The 22,209-nt window shown below is 33.3% G+C and overlaps 2 protein-coding genes across 5 annotated transcripts; one reads left to right on the plus strand and one right to left on the minus strand.

Annotated features, from left to right (window-relative positions):
• The first annotated feature begins 87 nt into the window (after window positions 1-87).
• Usp15-31 (Ubiquitin specific protease 15/31) lies at window positions 88-12,281 on the plus strand. Its single transcript, XM_088277363.1, has 12 exons — window positions 88-578; window positions 2,512-2,844; window positions 5,482-5,616; window positions 6,585-6,797; window positions 7,451-7,598; window positions 8,100-8,297; window positions 8,478-8,656; window positions 9,247-9,362; window positions 9,978-10,127; window positions 10,202-10,297; window positions 10,618-11,860; window positions 12,086-12,281. The coding sequence occupies exons 1-12, from the start codon at window positions 240-242 to the stop codon at window positions 12,134-12,136; spliced, it is 3,201 nt and encodes a 1,066-aa protein (XP_088133489.1). The 5' UTR covers window positions 88-239; the 3' UTR covers window positions 12,137-12,281.
• Window positions 12,282-16,721: 4,440 nt separating this feature from the next.
• On the minus strand, window positions 16,722-22,137 carry LOC148312361 (SUN domain-containing protein 2-like). Of its 4 annotated transcripts, XM_088277441.1 has the most exons (7): window positions 21,979-22,137; window positions 21,479-21,724; window positions 21,369-21,398; window positions 19,596-19,845; window positions 18,624-18,754; window positions 17,758-17,925; window positions 17,248-17,599 (listed from the first exon to the last, which is right to left on the minus strand). In XM_088277441.1, exons 3-7 carry the CDS (start codon window positions 21,387-21,389, stop codon window positions 17,366-17,368), a joined length of 804 nt encoding a protein of 267 aa, XP_088133567.1. In that variant the 5' UTR covers window positions 21,390-21,398; window positions 21,479-21,724; window positions 21,979-22,137; the 3' UTR covers window positions 17,248-17,365. The 4 variants fall into 4 exon arrangements, with proteins under 4 accessions (XP_088133565.1, XP_088133567.1, XP_088133564.1 ...); XM_088277439.1 differs by lacking the exon at window positions 17,248-17,599 and adding an exon at window positions 16,722-16,870 and having other exon boundaries at window positions 21,369-21,724; XM_088277438.1 differs by having other exon boundaries at window positions 21,369-21,724.
• Window positions 22,138-22,209: the final 72 nt, after the last annotated feature.

Here is a 22,209-nt window from a genome sequence, read left to right on the forward strand (position 1 = left end):
TTGGGTTTAGTTAAATAAGTACTAATCCATTTTATTAATTGTATTTTTGTACAATGTATGAACATGCCAACATGTCTGCTGGGTTTTGCATTGCTCCATGTTCGCTCGCAAGTAGCCAACATAACGGTGATAAGTTTTTTCAAAATGGCGGCCGGGTGACATTTCTTTTGGCATTTTGACGCTTTTTCGACCTGAAATGACAATTACCGCCCCAAAAAGCCGTAATATTTGCTATTCCGATGATTATGTCTCAAGATAATATAAATACTTTTATTAAATCTTGTTCAGAAGGTGAATTAATCAATGACAGTGATACGATGAATGTGAAACAGAATCAAACAGAAGGTTCCCGGTTAAAAAGGACATTTACACTGCCTCGGAATCCTTTTGGAAATAATAGAATGTCAAAGCACAGATCAAAACAGAAAGACGCCGACTCCAAATCGATAATTAATGTCTCAAATGATCAAAACGTCAACGAAAGTGAAAAGTGTGGTAAAAAAGTTTTCAGAAGACCGTCATGGAAAAAAATTATCAACAAAATTGCTCATCATATGCATTCCGTAGGCGTGACAACGGTAATTTCATTACTTGTATAATTAGCAATGTTCAGTTGCATCTAAAATAGTTTCAGTTATCTTGTATTTACGCCGTAAACTAGTTAATAACCGTCCAAGGTCTTTTCAATATTTACTTCGGGACTACATAGTACCGTGTCGGATTTCAAGGACCTATGCGTAAATATATCTTCTATCGCTAATACTGTTGACCATGTCGACATAATTGCAGTAAATTGGTTTATTGTGCATGTAAAAAACACAAAACTGTTAGAATGTTGATCTCAATAAGAATTCCGGCTAGTTCTAACGGTATATTATCGTGCAGTTGTATTTGGTTTAAAAAATGTCTATAGTTTGATCATTCTCGCCTCGAAGTACTTCAAAAAAGTTCACAAATATCATTTATTTACTTTATTTTTAGTTGTGACTGCTTATAATTTATAATTTAAGCCCTCTCTGCCTAAACAGTTATGTGATACTTTTATAATATTATTTACAATATTTTGAAATTAAAACTTATTCCCCACCTTACTCAATTTTGAGCAAAATTTTAGTCTAAATGTATGTTTATTAGAATATTTAAGTACATGCACTAAATAAATTTACAATGTCAATATAAGACTAATAGCTTAACTTATTATTATTTTAATTATGATTACATCATTAACATTTGATCATTTTAACTCTTTCAATCAAATTTGGTTCATATGATGGAAATCAAATATTCATTCCAAGAGTACAAATAACTCACTGGCTCAGGTATTAAATTGTGTCATAGAGATTTCTCGTTCACACTTATGAGCCTTGTGGTTTTATTATTACCTAGTAACTAGACATATTTCTCACTCCTTTCAAGAATGTCATAAATCAAAAAACTAGATTTTTCAGGATAACGATTTTAAAGTTTTTAAATATAATACAAAGTATTAAAAATAAATATCAAGCCACTTATTGAACTTTTTACTGTACAACAAATCTTTTTAGGTAAAACCTGAAGGTTTTTTTCTCCATTTAAAAAATATTAAAAAAAATAGTTAAACGATACCTTTTCTTCAAAATGCAAAAACAACACTTTCTGCCCTGTAGCGGGTAAATATTATGTTAAAAATTTGCCTCTTTTGCTGGGATATGGTACATTTTCTGGGCATTCTGAAAACATGCACAACTGAAAATTAACGATTTTTGATTTATGACGTTCTTGAAAGGAGTGAGCGATATGGTATGTGCAGTTCATTTGATTTATTTTGTTTAAATTATAACATCATACCATATAATCATGATACCAAAACTTAACAATATGATTTGAGCAATGAGTTATCTCTAATAGAGCGTACTGCTTGTGTTGAGGGATTTATTATTTCCCTATAAGATGGGTATGCAGCCTTACAATATTTCAAATAAAATTTTTCTCTAACTGAATACAAAATGTTCCACTGAGAGAGGGTTATACTGTCACACGCTCAATAATAAACTGGTCCAAAATTTGTTATAAATTAATCGCACCTGTAAATTCTTTCTTTCTTTCACATTGCATTGATACAGTGTTATCTTGATCATTACTTACATGAAGGTAAGGTGATCACTCCTGCACTTTAGGGACTAGTCCATGATAATATTAAATAAATATTAGAGTGTAAAATCATCAATATTTATTTTCACCCCCCATGGGAATTGAAACCAGGACCTCCAACACGGTAGCTAAACACACTATTACACCACGGAGGCGGACTAGTAAATAGATACTACTAAAAGGTTTACTAATTTCAGTGATTTTTTTAAAATTATTTATTATGATTATTATTTATTATTTCTTTTTTTTACAAAACTTTATACAATACCGTAGTATAATTTTTTTTACAATATTATATTTGTTTTCATAAACGCCTCACTGAGCATAGTCCGTGACTATATTGAGAGCGAGGTTGTCATCGTCCGAGTATGTGTATTGCAGGGGAAGCAGGGTGGCGGGGGGCAGGCGGAGTGGGGCGGGCGCGTGCCCCCGGTAGGCTCGCCCGCGTGGCCGCCGTCGCGCACGCCGGGCGCCACGGGGCTCCGCAACCACGGCAACACGTGCTTCATGAACGCCGTGCTGCAGTGCCTGTCGCACACGGACATCATCGCCGAGTACTTCGTGCTGGACCAGTACAAGGCAGACCTCGGCCGGCGCAGCCGCTCCAACTCGCGCAAACTCGGCACGCGCGGCGAGCTCACGGAGCAGCTGGCCCTGCTGCTCAAGGCACTCTGGGCCTGCCAGTACTACCCGGAGCTCAGCACCAGCTTCAAGGTAGGCACCTAACAATGCTCAAATCAACTAAGGATACTTTGTATATTAACTGCATTGATAACCGTCAAATTGATAAATTGTAGTCATACAGGAGAAAGTGACCAAGTGCATTTTTTATAAAACCGTGATCATTGACTATTTGATATCTTACTAGCTTAATATTGTCCTGAAAAAATCTCAAAGGATTTTAAACTTGGAAGTATAATATATTGACTTGTTAAAAATGACTAACTGCATTGATGTTTATTTTCTTGCCAAGCAAAAGTGACTTAAATGGTCCTCCTGAGCATTTTACGTTTTGGTAGTTGGTCACTTTCTCCTGTACGACTACGAAATGTCAAATTGATAAATGTCAAATCGTAATAATTTTGTTTTAATGACCTGACGATGGAATGATTTTCCAAAACCGGTAGTCACGAAAAGTGGTATTACCATTTTTTGTTTCCTAAATGTGGATTCTACCCTTCTTTAGCATTTTATTCATTTCTCGATGATTAATTTGTTTTGCAAAGCTCTCTGTACAGAATAAATATGTATGTGATATGCTTCTCACATGTTCAGTTAAATTTGTATTAAGTTTGGCAGTTGGCCAATGATTTTGTTTTTGTACAGGAATGTGACCTATAAAACTTGTTTTTTGTATGCAAAAATATTTTCCTGTAGCTGCTGAAAATTTACATACAAAAAAAAACAATCTTTGAAAGTTGTGTGTTTTTCGAAAATTACTATTATTAAAACTATTTTCTTGAAATAATTTTTTTTTCTTAACACATTGTTTGCGGAAAACTCTTAAAAGCTCCTTCTACATACTATTGGTAGAGAGCGGGAGACGCTTATAAGCGTTCTATTTGCTTACTTTTTGGTTGAGCGCGAGAGAAGCCAAAAAAAATGTGCAGATCAGAATTGGGTTTGCTGTTACTTGTGATTGTTATACTGAGTGTCGGGCGGCAGACTGTCTGAGTATAATAAGGGTCAGAGTTGATGAAAAAACTGCCCAATAATAATGAGTTAGTATTATTTTATTTAAAAAATGTATTTTTTAAAATTCTCTCTTTTTTATACACTGCTTTTGAAACGAGATATTTTGGACTCCAACTCTTGTCCTTTTTAGTGTATAATTTTGATTTTCGAGCCAATAACAATTCCTATTTTTAAACTAGAATGTTAGAGCAATATTGCATTGTAATTGAATTAGAGAAACAAATTCACATAGAGTTTTTGAGAATTCAAATGAAATTATGTCAAAATAAACTGTCACTTTTCGCAGTATGAAAATATTAGTATAAATAATTGATTAGTCACAAATCTACATGGCATTTAGTGACCGTGATTTTTTTCTCAAACCAGTTTTAGTCTGACCTATATTTGTATCGGTTTATGCAAATATTTTTTTGCAAACATTGTATTGAGAATAAAATCAAGGTGAATGAATTATTAACTTGTTATATTTTATTTTTGTGTTATCATGAAATGTTGATAAAATTTAGCTCTGCTTTTTCGGGTATCTAATTTATTATCTCTCGATTGTCTGAAGAGTAGGATTTATTTGTAGATATTACAGTTTTCAAGTACTTAATTGAATTAATAATTTACTGTTTAATTTTTTAAGTATGTTTAGTTGTATTAAATTTATTGATCAGTATATTCATTGTTTCTCAACCTGGGGGTCGCAAGAAGATATTTGAGAGGTCGCAATATGTCAAAAAATGGCAAGCGGAAAAGCGCTAAATGGCACATTAACGAATTTAAAACTTTAAAAGTAAAAGGTGAAATATATTATTAGGGGGTTGTAAAATTTTTCCACTTCCGTAGTGTAATGGTTAGTGCATATGGCTACCGTGCTGGAGGTCCTGGGTATGATTCCCATGGGTGTCAAAATAAATATGGGTGGTTTTCACTTTCATATTTATTTAATATCACCCTGGAATGGTACCTCAATCGCAGAGCTAATCACCTTGGCTTGGTACAATCAACGATCGTGATAACACTGCGTCAATATGATGCAGTGGCCTATGCAATCATGATCACTTTGCATAAAAACTGGATATAAAAATCCAAAGACAATCAAATAAAAATAAAAAAGGCAAATTGAAAAATTCATATTTTCCTTCTTTGACCCCTATTGGTACCCAATACACAAGCGGAGAATTTTTGGGTGCAGAACATTAATTCTATACTTTGAGTCCTATAAATCATTTCTTATATCTATAAAACCACAATGGCTGTTTTACTAACAATGATATTTTTTAAGGCATGCACTCAGTTTGTGCATTATTTCGTATCCATTTTTTTTTCACTGTTCATTTAGTTATAATAATATAGTAATTTTAATATATTATTAGATTAAAACCAATATTTTTAGCCTTTCTACTTTATATTTATCTGACCAGCGACCGGGTTTCGTCGTTACCGACATCATCAGACTGGTTTGATGGATTGGACCATTGGATCATTGACTGGACCAGTCTGATGATGTCGGTAACGACGAAACCCGGTCGCTGGTCAAATAAAAATTAAGTGGAAAAGCTAAAAATATTGGTTTTAATCTAATAATATATTTAAAATGCAATTCAATCACGAAGTGTCAGTGGATAATATAAATCTATTAAAATAGTAATTTTATACAAATTATTATAGGCAATAGTGGAGAGACACGGATCCCAGTATCGTGGAAGCAGCCAGCATGATGCCCAAGAGTTCCTTCTATGGCTGTTGGATAAAGTTCACGAGGACCTCAATACGGCAACTAAAAAGAAATATAAAACAATAAAGGTTAGTATCATTTACTCATTATAGTTTTGACTGCAAAAGTACAAACTACAGACTTAAAGAGACTGCAAGAAACCGTTCATGATTTCAGTCTTTTCAGAGGGAATTAATTGTATGTATGTAGATCTAATTAGAAAAACATCTATAATTATTATCTACTATGATGATCGATTTCTCAATCTTTCATTTGCAGAAAATAAGAAATATTAATTTCAAATATCACCTTTCAATTTTTATATTATTTATCTTCTTAACTTTTTTATATATATATATATATATATATATATATATATATATATATATATATATATATATATATATATATATATATATATATATATATATATTTGAATAGAGAAGTACCGATTGTTTTGTGACTATATGTATATAAAATTATTTGCTTAAAAAAAACAATAGTACTCTACTACAGCAATAACTCAAACTGCACATTGTGGGCTTAATTCATAAAGTGTCTTAACTCATTTTAAATTGTCTTAACCATTTGTGGGTCGATTCCATACGAAAATTAAAGTTTTATCTCCGTAGTGTAGTTAATTTTACTTATATTTGGTAAAAAAACAAATATTAAACTAAAAATAATAAATAATCGGTAAGTTTAACTCCCTCACAATATGGATCTGTAAGTGTTTCAAAATCATAAGTAATCTAAACTATATAGTAAAATCGGTAACTTTTTAGCCTAGGGCTCACTTTGCAGGGGAGAGTAAAATCATTATTATTTTACCTTGAATGAAATTAATCAATTTATACATACGTGTGGAACACATTAAGTGTATTTTGAGTTTATAAAAATGCTGTTCGATGATTGAATTGTAATGTTTATAATCTCCAGTAAAATACACCCAAATTAAGCTGACGACTTACTCTGCAGAATAGATTTGATGACATGTCTATATATGTGTATATGGCACTACCGCGCATTATTACAGCGGTATCTGGTATGGTTACAGAATAGCGTGGGGCGGCCCGACGAGGTGGTGGCGGCGGAGACGCTGGCCAACCACTTGCGCTGCAACAGCTCCTTCGTGCAGGCCGTGTTCCAGGCGCAGTTCCGCTCCTCGCTGGCCTGCCCACGCTGTCACCGCCAGAGCAACACCTTCGACCCCTTCCACTGTATAAGTGTGCAGCTGCCGCACCTGCCCGACCACCCGCTCCTGGTTACGGTACCCTTTCATGCTACTTGTCACTTTTGGGCGCAGGTTACACTGTCAAATGAACATATCGCTCACTCCTTTCAAGAACGTCAAAAATAAAAAATAAAACTTGATTTTTCAGGAGAACGTTTTCATAGTTTAAAAACATAATATAATGTATTAAAAATAAATATCAAGCCACTTATTGAACTTTTTTGTGCAACAGATCTTTTTAGGTAAAACCTGAAGGTTTTTTTCTCCATTTGATAAATATTTAGTATATTTAAAAAAATAATTAAACAATACCTTTTCTTCAAAATGTAAAAACAACACTTTCTGCCCTGTAGCATGTAAATATTAAGTTAAAAATATGCCTCTTTTGCTGAGATATAGTACGTTTTCTGGGCATTCCGAAAACGTGCACAATTGAAAATTGACGTTTTTTGATTTGACATTATTGAAAGGAGTGAGCGATATGTGTTAACCCATTGCACCACTGCGGATAAGGGATTAGAAGAAGATTAGATGATGTGGACGTTGTCAAGGAGAGTTGACTCCTCAGATAGGTGTGCAGTGTGTACAGGGTAAAAAAGTCACATTATCCGACTGGATATCAGAAGGACTCGGGATCGTACCGCTGTAACTGAAATTCTACTAATTGGTGTCTCTGTAATACTATTCAGGTGGTGTATGCGAACCAGCAGCCCCGCAGCGTGCGGCTGGGAGTGCGAGTGGCCGCCAGTTACACGGTTCGGGACCTGAGGAACTTGCTGCACAGTGACACGGGAATAGCTCTCTCGGATATCATCCTCGTCCAACTTACCTCCACAGGTTGGCGCTAATTATTTCAACTTGTCACGCAATATATAATCAAACAACTTTGGCGTCAGCTACAAATTGTATTAAAATTACTATTGTGACGAGGCAGTTTTATACGTCTGCAAAGAAAGCATCGATTTTGAAAAATTACTATAAATTTTAAACTAGTAAAAATTTTAAAACAAAAATTCCAGATATATTTGTATATGACCAAAAATATTTAAATATAATATTTTTTTAGAGGTTCTTTATCTGTGTTCCGTATATTCTGGGTTATATTTATTTAGATTTTTTTACTTTTTGTTCTTTAATATTCCATTTATTCAATATCACCCTAGACTGGAACCTTTCCTTCATGTGTTAACAATCAAGATAACACTGCGTTTACCTGATGCAGTGACCCATGCATCATCGGATACGGATAAGGGTTTTTAAAAAAAATCCTTTCTGTTTCAAATTATTCAGCTTTATAAAACCTGAATAAAACAATCCGTTTTTTCATTGAAATTTCAGGTATAGGAAGGACCCTGAGTGACTGCCAGCCTCTGTGGCCGGGAGGGTGTCCTCCCCCGCCACCCTCCGGCAGCGAGACTGAACTGGCCCCCGCACTGTACTGTGTAGAGGCCCCCCCGCTGGCCACACCCCCAGAACCATACCTCCTTCTGCTGTGGGTCAATGTCTTAGTACAGGATGACACTTTGCAGAGATTTGGTAAGTTAAAACCATACATGCATATTTAACCAAATATTCTAGAGTGACGTTACTAAACATTCGTAAAAAATACGTAACACTGTGTTTATATGATGCAGTGCCCTATGCACCATTGAGGTGCGGATAAGGGTTTGAAGAAGAAGAAGTTTATTTATTCATTAGTGTGCGTACTTTCATCAGGTTCTCCGTATGCGATGCAAGTCCCTCGGGAGGTGGGCTACGCGGACCTGCAGAAGTTGGTGCTGAAGGAGATGGCGGGCATGCTGGGCGGGGGGGTGCTGCAGCGCGCCCAGCCCGCCTCCCCCCGCCTGCGCCTGCTCAGCCCACTGCCCGACCCACCGCAATACTTGCAGCCGGAGGTACACTAAATAAGGATATAATCATATCGCTCACTCCTTTGTACGTCATATATAAAAAAACTCGATTTTTCAGGAAGTCGTTTTTAAAGTTTAAAAATATAGTAAAATGTGTTAAAAATAAGTATCAAACCACTTATTGAACTTTTTTACTGTGCAACAGATCTTTTTAGTTAAAACCTAATTGTTTTTTCTTCATTTGAAAAATATTTAGTTTTTTTATAAAAATAATTAAACAATACCTTTTCTTCTAAATGCAAAAACAACACTTTCTGCCCTGTAGCGGGTAAATATTAAGTTAAAAATATGCCACTTTTGCTGGGATATAGTACATTTTCTGGGCATTCCGAAAACATGCACAACTGAAAATTTAAGATTTTTGATACATGATGTTGTTGAAAGGAGTGAGTGATATGTATCCATTCATAGCTGAAAATGCTTTTCTATATATCATTATACTTGTATCATTCTTAATGGAAAACCCTGTATAAACATACACGCACACATCTCATATACATTCATGCACACACACACACTGTGTGGTATACTATAATGGCGCTTAACTATTTAAGTAAAAGATTTGACGGTTGCAGTTGGAGCACCCGCTGTACACGGAGTCGGTTGACCAGGCTCTGGCCCTGGGCGGGGAGCGCTCGGGGCCGGCGCACTTGCAGCTACTCTTGGAGTGGGATAAACCCCTGAGGGACAAGTGAGACTATACTTCTTTACTTAAAAAAGGCATGCGGATTTGTCTGAGAAAAGAGCTAGCTTACCCGAGTTTGGTGAAAAAAGTACATGTGAAATTATTTATGCACATAGAAAAACGTCGCTGTCACTGGCAAATATGCAAAAAATTCAAATAAGTCATTGATTTGAATGTTCAAGGAGAGGCTGTAAAAAAAGTAATTTGAAGAAATAATAGTGAAAATTAAAATGTTGAATTAAAATTTGATAAATTAATTAAAATAAAAAAAATCTCAACTTATAGAAACCTTATTTTATTTGTATTATTTTTAACCAAAAAGATTATGGGAAAAGAAATATGTATGAAATACTATGTTGCCGCTTAACATTTCAAAAAAATAAAAACGTAGAAACTAGCCAATAAATGATTATATTGTGTTGTCATCAGTTAAATCCCGACATAATCTAGAAATATTTGATAAATATTCACTACGCCCCAAACGTGTGCCGCATGGGTATTTTATGGTATTATCTGACCTGGTATTTTATGGCCCCCATGTTAGGGTGGTGCACACAGGGAGGTTAATAGAAAAATTATCAAACGTAAAAAATGCACAAAAAAATTATTATTGATTGTCAGGTTACTAGAGGATTGTAGTGAGAACATGGAACAACATAGCAGTGTCGCGGAGGCTCTGCAGGACACTGGTGCCGCGCCACGGCTGTCCCTCGCTGACTGTCTCGTGCACTACACGCGCGCCGAGACCCTCGCCATGGAGGACGCCTGGAGGTATGTCACCGCATACACACACACGCATGTTCACTCTCTGCAGTCACAACCACTCATGTGTGTTCTACTTGCAGGTGCCCGCAGTGCCAGCAGTACCTGCCTGTCGTGAAAACTCTAGGTTTATGGTCCTTACCGGATATTCTCGTTATTCATCTCAAGAGATTCAGGCAGTGAGTTTTTTTTAATACAATCATTAAAACATAATTCCTGTAAAGTGAAAAAACATGAACCAAAATTGTATATAGTAAGTTTCTACATAGCTAAATTTATAAAGGTTTTTATTATTATCCATTTATCTAACTATCATAACTTTGTTTGTTGTCTCTGTATCGACTTTAAATATAGCTATAGCTAAAGCACCAGAAGTCTTGGTGCAACAGATGCAGATAATTATTCTGATGAAAGACTTATATAAACAGCTCTGTTTGTGTATTGCACTTCACAAATGTTAATTTTCCTGTATCTATAATTATTTTATTTCTTCTTTTAGACAGCAGATTAAAGGTCGTAATAGTACTAAACTGACGACGATGGTGGATTTCCCGCTGTACGGGTTTGACATGACGCCTCACCTGGCCAACAGGGAGCCGCCTCCCGCGGGCGCCGCTCCGCTGGGTGGACCAGGCTGGTCGCCGTGGCGCCGCCCGCGCAAGCTCTCCGCCTCCCTCGACAACTGCTACGATCTGTACGCCGTTTGCTACCACCACGGCAATGACCTGGAGACGGGCCATTACACGGCCGCTTGCCGCAACCCCTACGACCAGCGCTGGTACAAGTTTGACGACACGCATGTCACCCCGGTTCCCAGTGACAATGTGGTATCCGAACTAGTAAACAACAGCGCTTATATCTTGTTCTACCAGCGGCGACATGGAAATTTTGTCAGTTGCGGATCGGCCGCCAGTTCCGCTGCAAGCACTAGCTCCATCGGTTCCGCTAACGACCATTGGGCGTGTAGAATGCCCAAATTTACATATCGCCCCAAAAAAGATAAAGAAACTGCCGACAAAAAACCTCCCTTTCCCGAGGTAAAAGTAATAGAAGACAAATCTCCGGCTCCGAGTCGCCACAGTGAAAGTAAATCGGATGATGAAAAAATAGAAAGTAATATTTCGGAGATCGTCCGGTCCAGAACGAGTCTTTCCAGTCTCAAAGATAACATTTCCAGTTGCAAAGAGCAACTCGACACTTCGCCAGAAGACGAAAAGAACCTAAGGAATTCTATTTCTTTATCGGACAACTTGACCGTTAGCACCAGCAACATGGCTCCTGAAAGTCGAACTGACGTTCCGGAACTTGAGAAGTTAATAAATAAAGAAAGCCTGTACACCATGGGGGAGAGTCGACGCAATACCTTGAGCGAGTACCGAAACGTGAACGAGTTCGATACCAACGGGACGGATGACGAAGGAATCATTCACCGGAACTCCATGAGCCTGACGGTGACTCCGTATCCGGCGCACAAAGATATCCACGTAAACCCAAAGATGACCGTGAAGACTAGGAAAACATGCGAGATCATGAAAGTAGAAGTTTGTCAATTAAACGGGGTCAAGAAGTTCGAGGTGAGGAGACAGCCGGAAGAGAAAGGGGAAATGGACACGGAGGAGAGTACTTGGATCCGAGGTGATCGCAACTACAGAACCCTGCGACCCAGAAACAACATCCAGGACCTTGGAGCCGCAGAGAAGGACCACCACTCTGATGATGAAGCTCCTGCCATAAATGGATGGGTGAGTTAGTTCACACCTAAATTACAATTCAATTTTTATCTTCAATAAAAACTATTTAATTGTCACAACAGCCTAGATGTTGTTATAGCATTATAATTTATATAAATAACTGACAGCGGACTGTAACTAAAGTACCGGGAACAGGTGACAATAGTAATAAACAATTTCATTTACTACGGATAAGGATCACTGACTGTATATAAAAAAAATATTTTGTATTTTCAGATATCCCCTTCCCTCCGGCGCCCAGTTATATTGGGAGTAGGGAAGGAATAACAAGTGTGCCAGAAACCACTTGGACAGCTAATAAGTAAGTCGACATCGGCAGCATCTTCAACTTTAACCAATGATAATTCAATTATTGTTACTATCCTTACAAATTAGATTTGTACATTACTACCAAAGTCTTTTATATAGAAAAACGAGTGAAAAAGTAATATATTTATAAAACATACCCCGGATATTCTGGTTTAGTCAATTAAGGTTTTCATTTTCCGAGTGGTGTAACTGTGAATATATTCATTACAATGTATGACCGAGATTAAGTACATTTGTAATCGAATCGTAATGAATGTGCCTACAATCGTTTTATATGATCACTAATTCAAAAACCATGTTACTAATGCGATGGAATGAAATATTATGTTTGAACCAGAGAGTAAGTTTTAATGTTTGCTTTTGTGTGTAAATTAAGCCTGGATTCTAGCTGAGTTTGTTATCATGGAATTAATTCGTGTAATATTGAAAGAGAATCCTGGTCATGCTGTTAAGTGCCTTAGTGTAGGATTATTGTACTGGAATGTGTAATTTGTAAAGAGACTGGCTGTATTACATACCAAATATTACATTATTACATCCTGTATAATGCGACTTAATAATCAACTAATGTCACAGTAAAACCAGAGGCACAAATGTATTTTTTGACTGATTTAAGTCATGTGTGATATTATTCGAAATACATATGTATACTTTCTGATGTACATATATATATATATATATATATATATATATATATATATATATATATATATATATATATATATATATATATATATATATATATATATATATATATATATATATATATATATTAATTCTAATTTGTTCACTGCTAATGGTAATAGTTTAAAACCCCAAAAAAAATTGTCTTCAGCTACATTGTGATAATGAAATATAATTTTATAAAAATTCAAAAAAAAAAAAAAAAACCCGACCCGTGTGTACCCGACATAACAAATGTGGCTGACTTTATTATTTTAACATATTTAAACTTGGTATTTAAAAAAATAATGGAACAATAGAAATAATTTTATCCTAAAATGAATTTAAAATATATTGAGTAGTAATTTTGATGGCTAATGAACTAACTCTGGTATCTTGAACTACAAAAATGTTATTTTCCATCTGTAACTCGAAAGTATTTAGTTTCATATAAACAAGTGGATGGTTTACATAGTGTAGTATTTGGTATTTGTACACTGTTGTCAAGGAGTTGCAGGTTTGAGACCTGTTTAGTAAAATAGGGATGTGGCACGTGACTGTTGTTCCTTTCTGCATTTGTCAATTTTTAAATCTTATTATCACTTTATAATTTTATGAGAACTTATAATATGTACCCCAATCCACTATCAAAATAATTTTCTTCAACCTGTTATATTGTTATATTATAGATTCTCACAGAGACAAAGTAATTTTTGGGAGAGGCCCAGAAATTGCTTCTTTTCTGTTGGACATTTATAATATATCTTGATAACAACCCCTCTCGGGATAAATCCAGTATTTTGGTATTTACAAAGATTTGGGTTCATATATTGTTTACGAAACAATAGAATAAATCACTCATTTATTATATTACTTTGGACACATTATAATAACTTTTTTTAATAATCTTTAAATACAACTCGCATACTGGGGCATTTTTTATCTAAATATATTTTATATAGAGACATAATATCTTTTCCCACCATATAATTGCTTGAATTTTGTATCAGTTATTACAGTCTTTTCCATGCGTAATGTCTATTGACCGATGGCTATAGCTGTCAATTCTTAAATCAGAGAAACAAATTTGATTTCTCATAACTGCAAACATGTCAAACAGACATTTTTGCAGTGATAATCTCTCTTAACTATTAAATTTCAATTCACTACCACATTTAAAGATTTTTTTATTATTTTTATACATATAAAAAGTAAGTATTCTACATCCAAACTTTATTTGCAAATATTTGAAGCGCCCGTATCCAATTATTGAAATTGTACTAGATTTCAAAATTTGATAGCAGCCCATAAGTTTGATTAGTATCTCCACTATTCAGCGGCAACACTAACCAACTTAAGCTTCAGTAATGTTAACTAAACGAGTGTAGTGTAGCCACTTTTGGTCACATTATTGTCAGACTCATTTTATCCTCAGAGCTGCACAATGGGAGTGCCCGAGTCGCAATGGCGAGGAAGCCGACAGTGCTAAGTACACCACCAGCTCTTGTAACAAATAAGAACTCTAAATAGAATCCGTTGTATGTAGAGGAGTTACTGCATAAAAATCAATAAACAAAAAGATAATAGAAGACTGTAACCTTATAACTTTACCAAAGGAAATACATACCTTAAAAAAGGGAACCACATTTTTATTTTGTTACTTCGTAAAATATATCAATCAACACCTTAATATAAACCACAGAGCAAACAATGATACATATTATGTCTGTTTATTTTGACTATGCACCAATGGTAGTGCATTGTTAACCCTAAGCACTCGAGTGCCCGTAGGGGTGGTGTGCATGGTTTGCCGTATTACTCATGTACCGCCATAAAGGCGGCAAGAAAATAGTCTTACTTCTCAATTTTTTTTTCTTTTCAATATAATTTAATCAATTGTATGAGTACAATTAAATATTAATAAGTTCCAGAGTTTGATTGAGTTGGCGGTACGCACATACCAAAAAACTTTTGAGTGCGAAGGGTTAATATGTCTTGTGTGTTTCAGTAGGTGAAATGAGACGATGAGATTTTTTATTCTCACTGGTTTTATTGATTGGTGAAAATTAAAAATACTTTTCTAAAGATATTGTTTAAAAATTAAATTTATATACGTACCGTGATTATTTATTCTCATGATATTCGATTATCTCAGCACTTTGAATGTATTATTAACTATGTATTATGTAATATGTTTTGAAACTTAGTCGATTTGGAGAAAATAGCATTTTAAAATTAATTATTGGTAATCATGACAATTAGTTTTTATACTATTAATATGCTTGCACCAACCTTTTTTTTATGTATTTATGTATGTACCACCGTGAGAGTGGATATTTATTTTTCGAGTGTTGAACGATTTGTATATTGATTAGAATTAGTAAAAAAGTTGCCTTTTAGGATAATCATTCCAACCATTACATAAAAAAAAATTGTGATAGGGTATAAATACATATCCCTTATGATAACGCAATACCTTACAAGCCACCTATTTATTTGTGTATCTTTTAGATGCAACCAACTCGTGTGAATCTGTCATAGCCTCTTGCTTTTGTTATTTAAAATTCACCGAAACTGAATAAAACATAAATTTACTCATTGGATTTTTTTCCTTCAATCACATTCAGGTAATAAATAGTGTACTGTTTATTCTATTTTTAAGAACTGTTAGTTTATCACCTTTTTGGCTGAGCTGATATTACATTTTTTCCAATATAAATTTTCTTTGTTTCCATGACATTTGATAGCTTGCAAACCAAAATGAATAATGAAGTTTTACAACATGTCATTTCATTCAACGAGTGACCATGTTTGTTAATAATTCTGTTGTTATATCTCTTAAACCTCTTAATGAGGTATTTCAAAGGACAAATAACTATTTTTGAGATACACATGAGTTGCATATTCACACATTTCAAAACAAATTCACAAAAAAATGATTTATACTAAAGTGTGGTATGAGAGGTATTGCATTATCATGGGCGATATATAAATGCGTACTATTCCAGAATTTTTCACTGTATTAATATTACCGTTTGCCTAAAATTACATTGGTTTGTGTGAATCTTAAAACACTTGTTTTTAAATCCAACAACCCTGGTCATATTTTTTGTCTTGAATATGTAACTGTATTTTCTTCTTATAAAATTTAAAGACTTAAAACTAAGTGGTCTTGGCCTTTTTAAAGTATTATAAGGACACTTTTTAGCTATTCAATTTAAAGAAAGTTAACTGACAACATTAAAAAACGTCTCGAAAAAGTATGCATATATTTTAGTAATTTTAATAAAAATCAATTGATTATTATTGTGTCTAAAAAAGTTGTAAAAATTCATTAAAAAAAACTTTTTAATTTAGACAAAAAAAATTGCAACACGGGTTTTTTTTGCCAATGAAAAAGTTTTGAAATTCAGATATGCATTATGGTAATGCAACTCAACTGTTTTTTTGAGAAACTATAGTTTTTCACCAATTTATATTTTTATTATATTGTTATACAGCTTTTTGGTCACCAAATTATTTGTTAAATAAAATGGTCGAGACTGAGTGAAACCCTTCATACATTATTTATATTTATTTATTGCCATATACTTTTTTTATGTCAAAACGGTTTTGTTTATTTTTTTTGTAATTTATATAGTTTAAAATATGTTATTTTGAAAACTCAAATAAATACAAAATTAAAATTATAGAGTTTTTATTTGTCCTAGTTTTCCCAAATATTTCCAAAATTCCTACATTACTTACCATGTACCCTAAATTGAAATGTTTATCAATCTAAATGTGACAAAAGCTATAGAAAAAGTTCTGATACTATGTTTTGACAAAATAAAATATATTCCTCTTCTTCCGGCCCTTATTATGGCTGATTCGTGTACATATAAGGATAATGAATGTAAGGAGCTCAGGGTGAAAGACAACTGATATATGGGAAAGGAAAGGCAGCAATTGCTAGGGCACTCGAGGTTGCATAATGCTGCTTTTGCTGGGATATAGTACATTTTCTGGGCATTCCAAAAGCATGCATAACTGAAAATTGACGATATTTTTTAATATATGACGTTCTTGAAAGGAGTGAGCGATATGTACAAATCCCTTAAGAAAAAATAGAGCTATATTGTCTAGTGAAAATGTCTGTTTGTATTATTGTAGATACTAAAAATAGTTTCTACGTATTCCAATAAGGGTTCATCAAAGTTTGATTAGTCTTGATTTAAAAAAGTAAAAAGGTGAATTATGAATCAATTTGTGAGTTTGGGGTTTCAAAATGTTCTCGCTCCATAAAACCAGGGTCCTCCTCCAAAGAGTAGTGGTTAACGCATTGTGCTACCAGGCTTAATATCTCGATTCAATCCACAAGGGAGTCCAAAAAAATATAATTATTTTTTCACACTTGATACCTGGTTAATGTTTAAGTCTACAATATTGATTTGATGCAGTGCCGTCGTATATACCATTGGGTGCAGACAAAAGCCAGAATCAAATTGAATAAAACAAGGAAAGGAAACAAAACATTTAATATAATTATACAATATTTTGTTTGGGAAGAGAGTAAGGCGTTTCTATATTTCCGTGGACCCGTAATCTATAGACACAAGTATAGTCTGGATTTCCCCAGTTGGAATGGATTTTTAGCTGGATGATGCTGTAAAGTGTATTGGCGTGGTACTGAACATCAAAGTATTGCACCGGAGGACCATACTTATCATACAGGAATTCACCAAAAAAGTATCCGTCTAATTCTTTGCTTTCAATACCCTGTCAACAGACAAAAATATGAATCTCATAGTTGTGGTCACAGTAAATCCCAATGAAAAAAAATATACATAAAAAATAACTTGTATACCATATTAAAAAACAAAAATAATACACTTGATGCTATTAGGTCATTCGTTATATTTGAATGAAAATCTTACCCAGAGGCTAAAAGTCTTAGGGGCTGAAGTGATCTCTTGTGTGGGTGATATACTGAAGGGGATATGTTCCAGAGTCACTCCGGAAATGTATATCTTCCTCAACAGCTCTATAACCACTGCCCCTTTAGACCCATGGAACGCCCAACACTCTCCAGGATTGACTTGTGGCTAAAAAAAAATAATAAGAATTATAGCTTTTTTTTTTTAATAATTTTTTTTATAAAAATGTCAGTTCAAAAAAGATGCAATAATGAATACAAAAGGATTAATTTACTAATTTACTAATTAATAAACTAATTTTTAAATCAAACACAGATTTTTTGAGTCTACTAAGTTGTATTTTATTAAAAACACATAAAAATTTATATTGTGAGAATTGTACATCATCTCTCTCTTTATAAATGCTTGCATGATGCGTTATTGATAAACTTATATTTTTCAATACAATTATATCTACATATATTAATTATTAAAAATAATACAACCAACAATTGTATTTAGTTCAAAAACATTAATCTCTCACAAATTGCCATGTCAATAAATTCTTCCTTTCCCAGAAAATAAATATAAGTGTATGAACCTACACCCCCCACTAACTATTGTTGTCTCCCATAAATTATTGCTGCACATGTTAAAACTATAAATCAAGTACCTAGAATTGTATAGCTACATAAGGACTGTCAGTCCATTTAATCTTCACATTCATTTAAAAATGCCATAACTAAGCGAAACAATTGTCACAATATTAATTTTTATGTGTTTTTAATAAAATACAGCTTTGTAGACTCAAAAAATCTGTGATAGATTTAAAAATTAATTCATAAATTAAAATACAAATTAAATGGCAAATTAATAAATGAATTTACTTGTATTATAGGTCTTGCTGATTCTGCAGGGTTGCAGATTAATCCCATCAAGTAATTCCATCCTCTTGAAACAAATGACCCTGTTTGTATGACATATGGCTTGGTTGATAAAATGCTCAATATTTTTCCACCTGCAAAAACACAAATTTTTACAAAATAACTTTTAAGTTAAACAATTACGGTTGATAAATATAATTTTGAGTATGTTATAGTTAATCAACCATAATTAATTAGATAATTTATTACCTGGAATTAATACATAAATAAGGTTTAATTTGTACTTGAAAAAATAGTTTTAAAAATTGGCCTGACAATATGAAAAGTTTAGAAGTTTTATTTGTATTTAATCTGGAAATCTATAGAAATTCTGGAATGTAGGATCAAATTGAATAAAAAGAGTCACATGTTCGATTTCCCCATCCTCAGTTGGAAATATAATTAAAGATTTTAAAAAATAATGATGCTACGTTGTATTTTTCATATCTCTCATATCTGTCCTTTCTTTGCTAGACATAGACGGCAAAGTTTCGCGGAAAATTACCCCATTGTAAAAATAAAAAAATTATGACTTGTAATGATATGACAAATGGAATAAAAATCATTAAAATATTTCGTTGATGGACCTCTTGCATTAATTTTGCAGGAATCGATTCCTAGGGGGTCAAAATAAATATAAGTGTTTTTTCACTCAATTTTTATTTAATAATGCCAAATGGATGCAAACGTACCTGAAATGCAGAATTAACACTATCAATTTGATTCAGTACCCTATGCACCATTTAGTGCACATAAGGGGAAGAAATATATTTTTTTAGTTATTAAGTATGTAGTCAGTGAAAGTTACTTTACGTTTTTTTACCAACAATCCAATTTAGCACCAACTTGATTTTTTTTGGTGAAAAGGCATTTCATTTTTGATTAATATTTTTATAAGGATAATCATTGGATTAATTATATTACAAATTACTTTACCTGCAGATTCTAGAGCAAAATCACTTTTAGATGTTTTATCGGCATTATATTCATTAATCTCTTTTCTAATGACGTCCTTAACACTTTCTGCGGAGTTCAAAATTTGCAGTAATTTGATGTCCTCCTGTGAAGAACTAAAGTGCTCCGAAGACTGGTTGGTCAGGAGAGTCAGCTTGGACAGAATACCCGTGATATCTTGTATTTGGTGATGACTTTTCATTTGCCCTTCATTTGTGTGTTGCAAACTTTTCTGTAAGTTTTTATTAGTGGACATGTTTATTATATTAGTATTATTATAATAAAAGTAATAGAATGAACACCTAGCGAGTATAACCCCTATACAGCTATCCAAACATAAAACACAGTAAGGGACTTTTTTTTGGTAGTACGTTTTTTTTGCATTTTTGGACTAAGTAGAATCTACTTAGTCTAAAATTGCAAAAAAACATACAAAAAAATGGCCCTTACTGTGTTTTGAGTTTGGACAGCCGACGACAGTGCAGTCTATTATAAATATATTGTATAAATTAAACTTTATATTTGATAAATAGCATACAATATTTTTTTATGGTAATATTGAATTACTCAAAATATGAATCAACCACTAGTTTAAATATGCCAAGTCGTTTAAAGTAAAAGTCCAGATTTTAAGTAAAATTAAGTATAGTACCTGTTTCAATATTCAAGTAGTTTACAATAAAATAGTTTAGAAAAAAGCTACTTGTGACACATCAACGTAGGTAACACTTTTGTAATACCACCTCTGGTGGACATTACGATATATATTATCTTTGGACCAAATCCTGATGTTCATAGTTATTATTTATAGAAGACATTGACATTGTTGTGATAAGATCGACATTTATATTCTTTCTCCCAAAGAATAATTTTTAGCATTTATGGTATGGAAAATTATAATTATAAAAAGAATTGCCTTACAGTTTTCCCCTAATGAGGTCAAATAATTTATATTTGACATGTATTTTTTCCGTGGACAGTATGAAACCACTCCATCATTTACTTTTCTTTACTTTTGTAGATTTTTTTTTAAATACCCATAATTCTGGAAGCTTGACACTATAAAACCCCAATCATTACCTCAGGAAATTAATTCACATCCCATGGTCAGTAGCAAAAATTATTCTTAATGAAAGAGTAGTTACTTATGCAACTCAGACATACTTGTGAAAATATACAAACAAGAGAATTGTAGAATGATTCGTTTCACACGTCATGTGAATATCACATGAAAATTCACAGTATTTAGACTAAATATTTTAGATCCTCGGGACATCACTGCCAATAACTAAGACATGTCTCGATACATCAAGATAAATGGCAACCGTAATGTAATCTAATGAAAATCAAATGAAAAAGCTGAAAATTTTATTACTAGGATATTATCCTGTTGTGGGTCCATACTTTTGATGGCCACCTTTTAAAATTACAACCATCACCCCCGAAATGGCATCTGTAACATTGGCTATTAAAAGTAATGACATACAACACCATAATATTATTCAATCATAAGGCCGAGAAAAATAAATTTAAGCTGCTCATTATTTGAATGGAGATTTCTGTATTTGATTCCAATACCTACTTTTATAAGATTCTTGTGAAATTGATATTATGACGATTCTTATATACCCAATGGTGCATTACCATATGCACCATTGCAAGTAGATACAGTATTAGATTAAATACTTTACAAGTTCAGAACTATAAAATACTATCCAGCATAATTTGTTAAATAAACAAATTTGTAATACTTACACTAAAAGTGTCTAAATCCATTTTAATTTCCTGTAAATTAATTGACATTGAATCAAAAGACATTACCACTTGGCTGTAATGTTTGAAAATATTGAATATCCAGTACATACACAGCAAGATGAAAAAGGCTTGTGCTACTGGCTTGACCCAATACATCCACCATGGGTAAGGATATCTGTGATAGTAGCAACAAAACTGTCTTCGCCTGCCCTGTACACGCATGTTGTTTATTGCGGATGTTCGCGAATCACCGCTGCCAAATTGTTCATCTTCGCGCTTAACAAAACTGAAGGAAAATTGTTCTTCTGATGAACAGCTATTCGAATCGTTTTCTGCAGTCAAATATGGAAATCTATCTGCAGATAGCAAAATATTCAATCAATTATTACACAGTGATTATTCTTCATAAATTATTCTTCATAAAATGAGCATTATTACTCTTTTAACATTCTCATTGGCTGAAGGAAACATTTACTGATAAATAAATAATGTGTATTTATCTACTATGTATCGTAGTAAAATGGATTTTAAGAGGAAGGTAATTTGCAAAATTAAAATTATGAATTCAATGGAATAAATACACTTAGAAATATTACTCTAAATTTAAAACCTTGGATCCTTGAATTTGACCAGTTATCAAAATTACGCGTATTGGTCCTCATTTTTAATCAATTTGGTAACCACACCATCACGGATGTAATTATTTTCAAAATATATTTCTTTAAAAAAAAAAACCTCTTATGCTGTATTATTGTTTTGATATTTTGACTTCCCGCGCTATAATTCATATATACTTTTTCAAAAAATAAGAAAAATGTTGCTAGTTAAAAGATTTTTTAAA

The sequence above is a fragment of the Brachycentrus maculatus genome, unplaced genomic scaffold, assembly GCF_059751285.1.
Source record: "Brachycentrus maculatus isolate JH-2025_06_01 unplaced genomic scaffold, ASM5975128v1 h1tg000042l, whole genome shotgun sequence".
Taxonomy (NCBI): domain Eukaryota; kingdom Metazoa; phylum Arthropoda; class Insecta; order Trichoptera; family Brachycentridae; genus Brachycentrus; species Brachycentrus maculatus.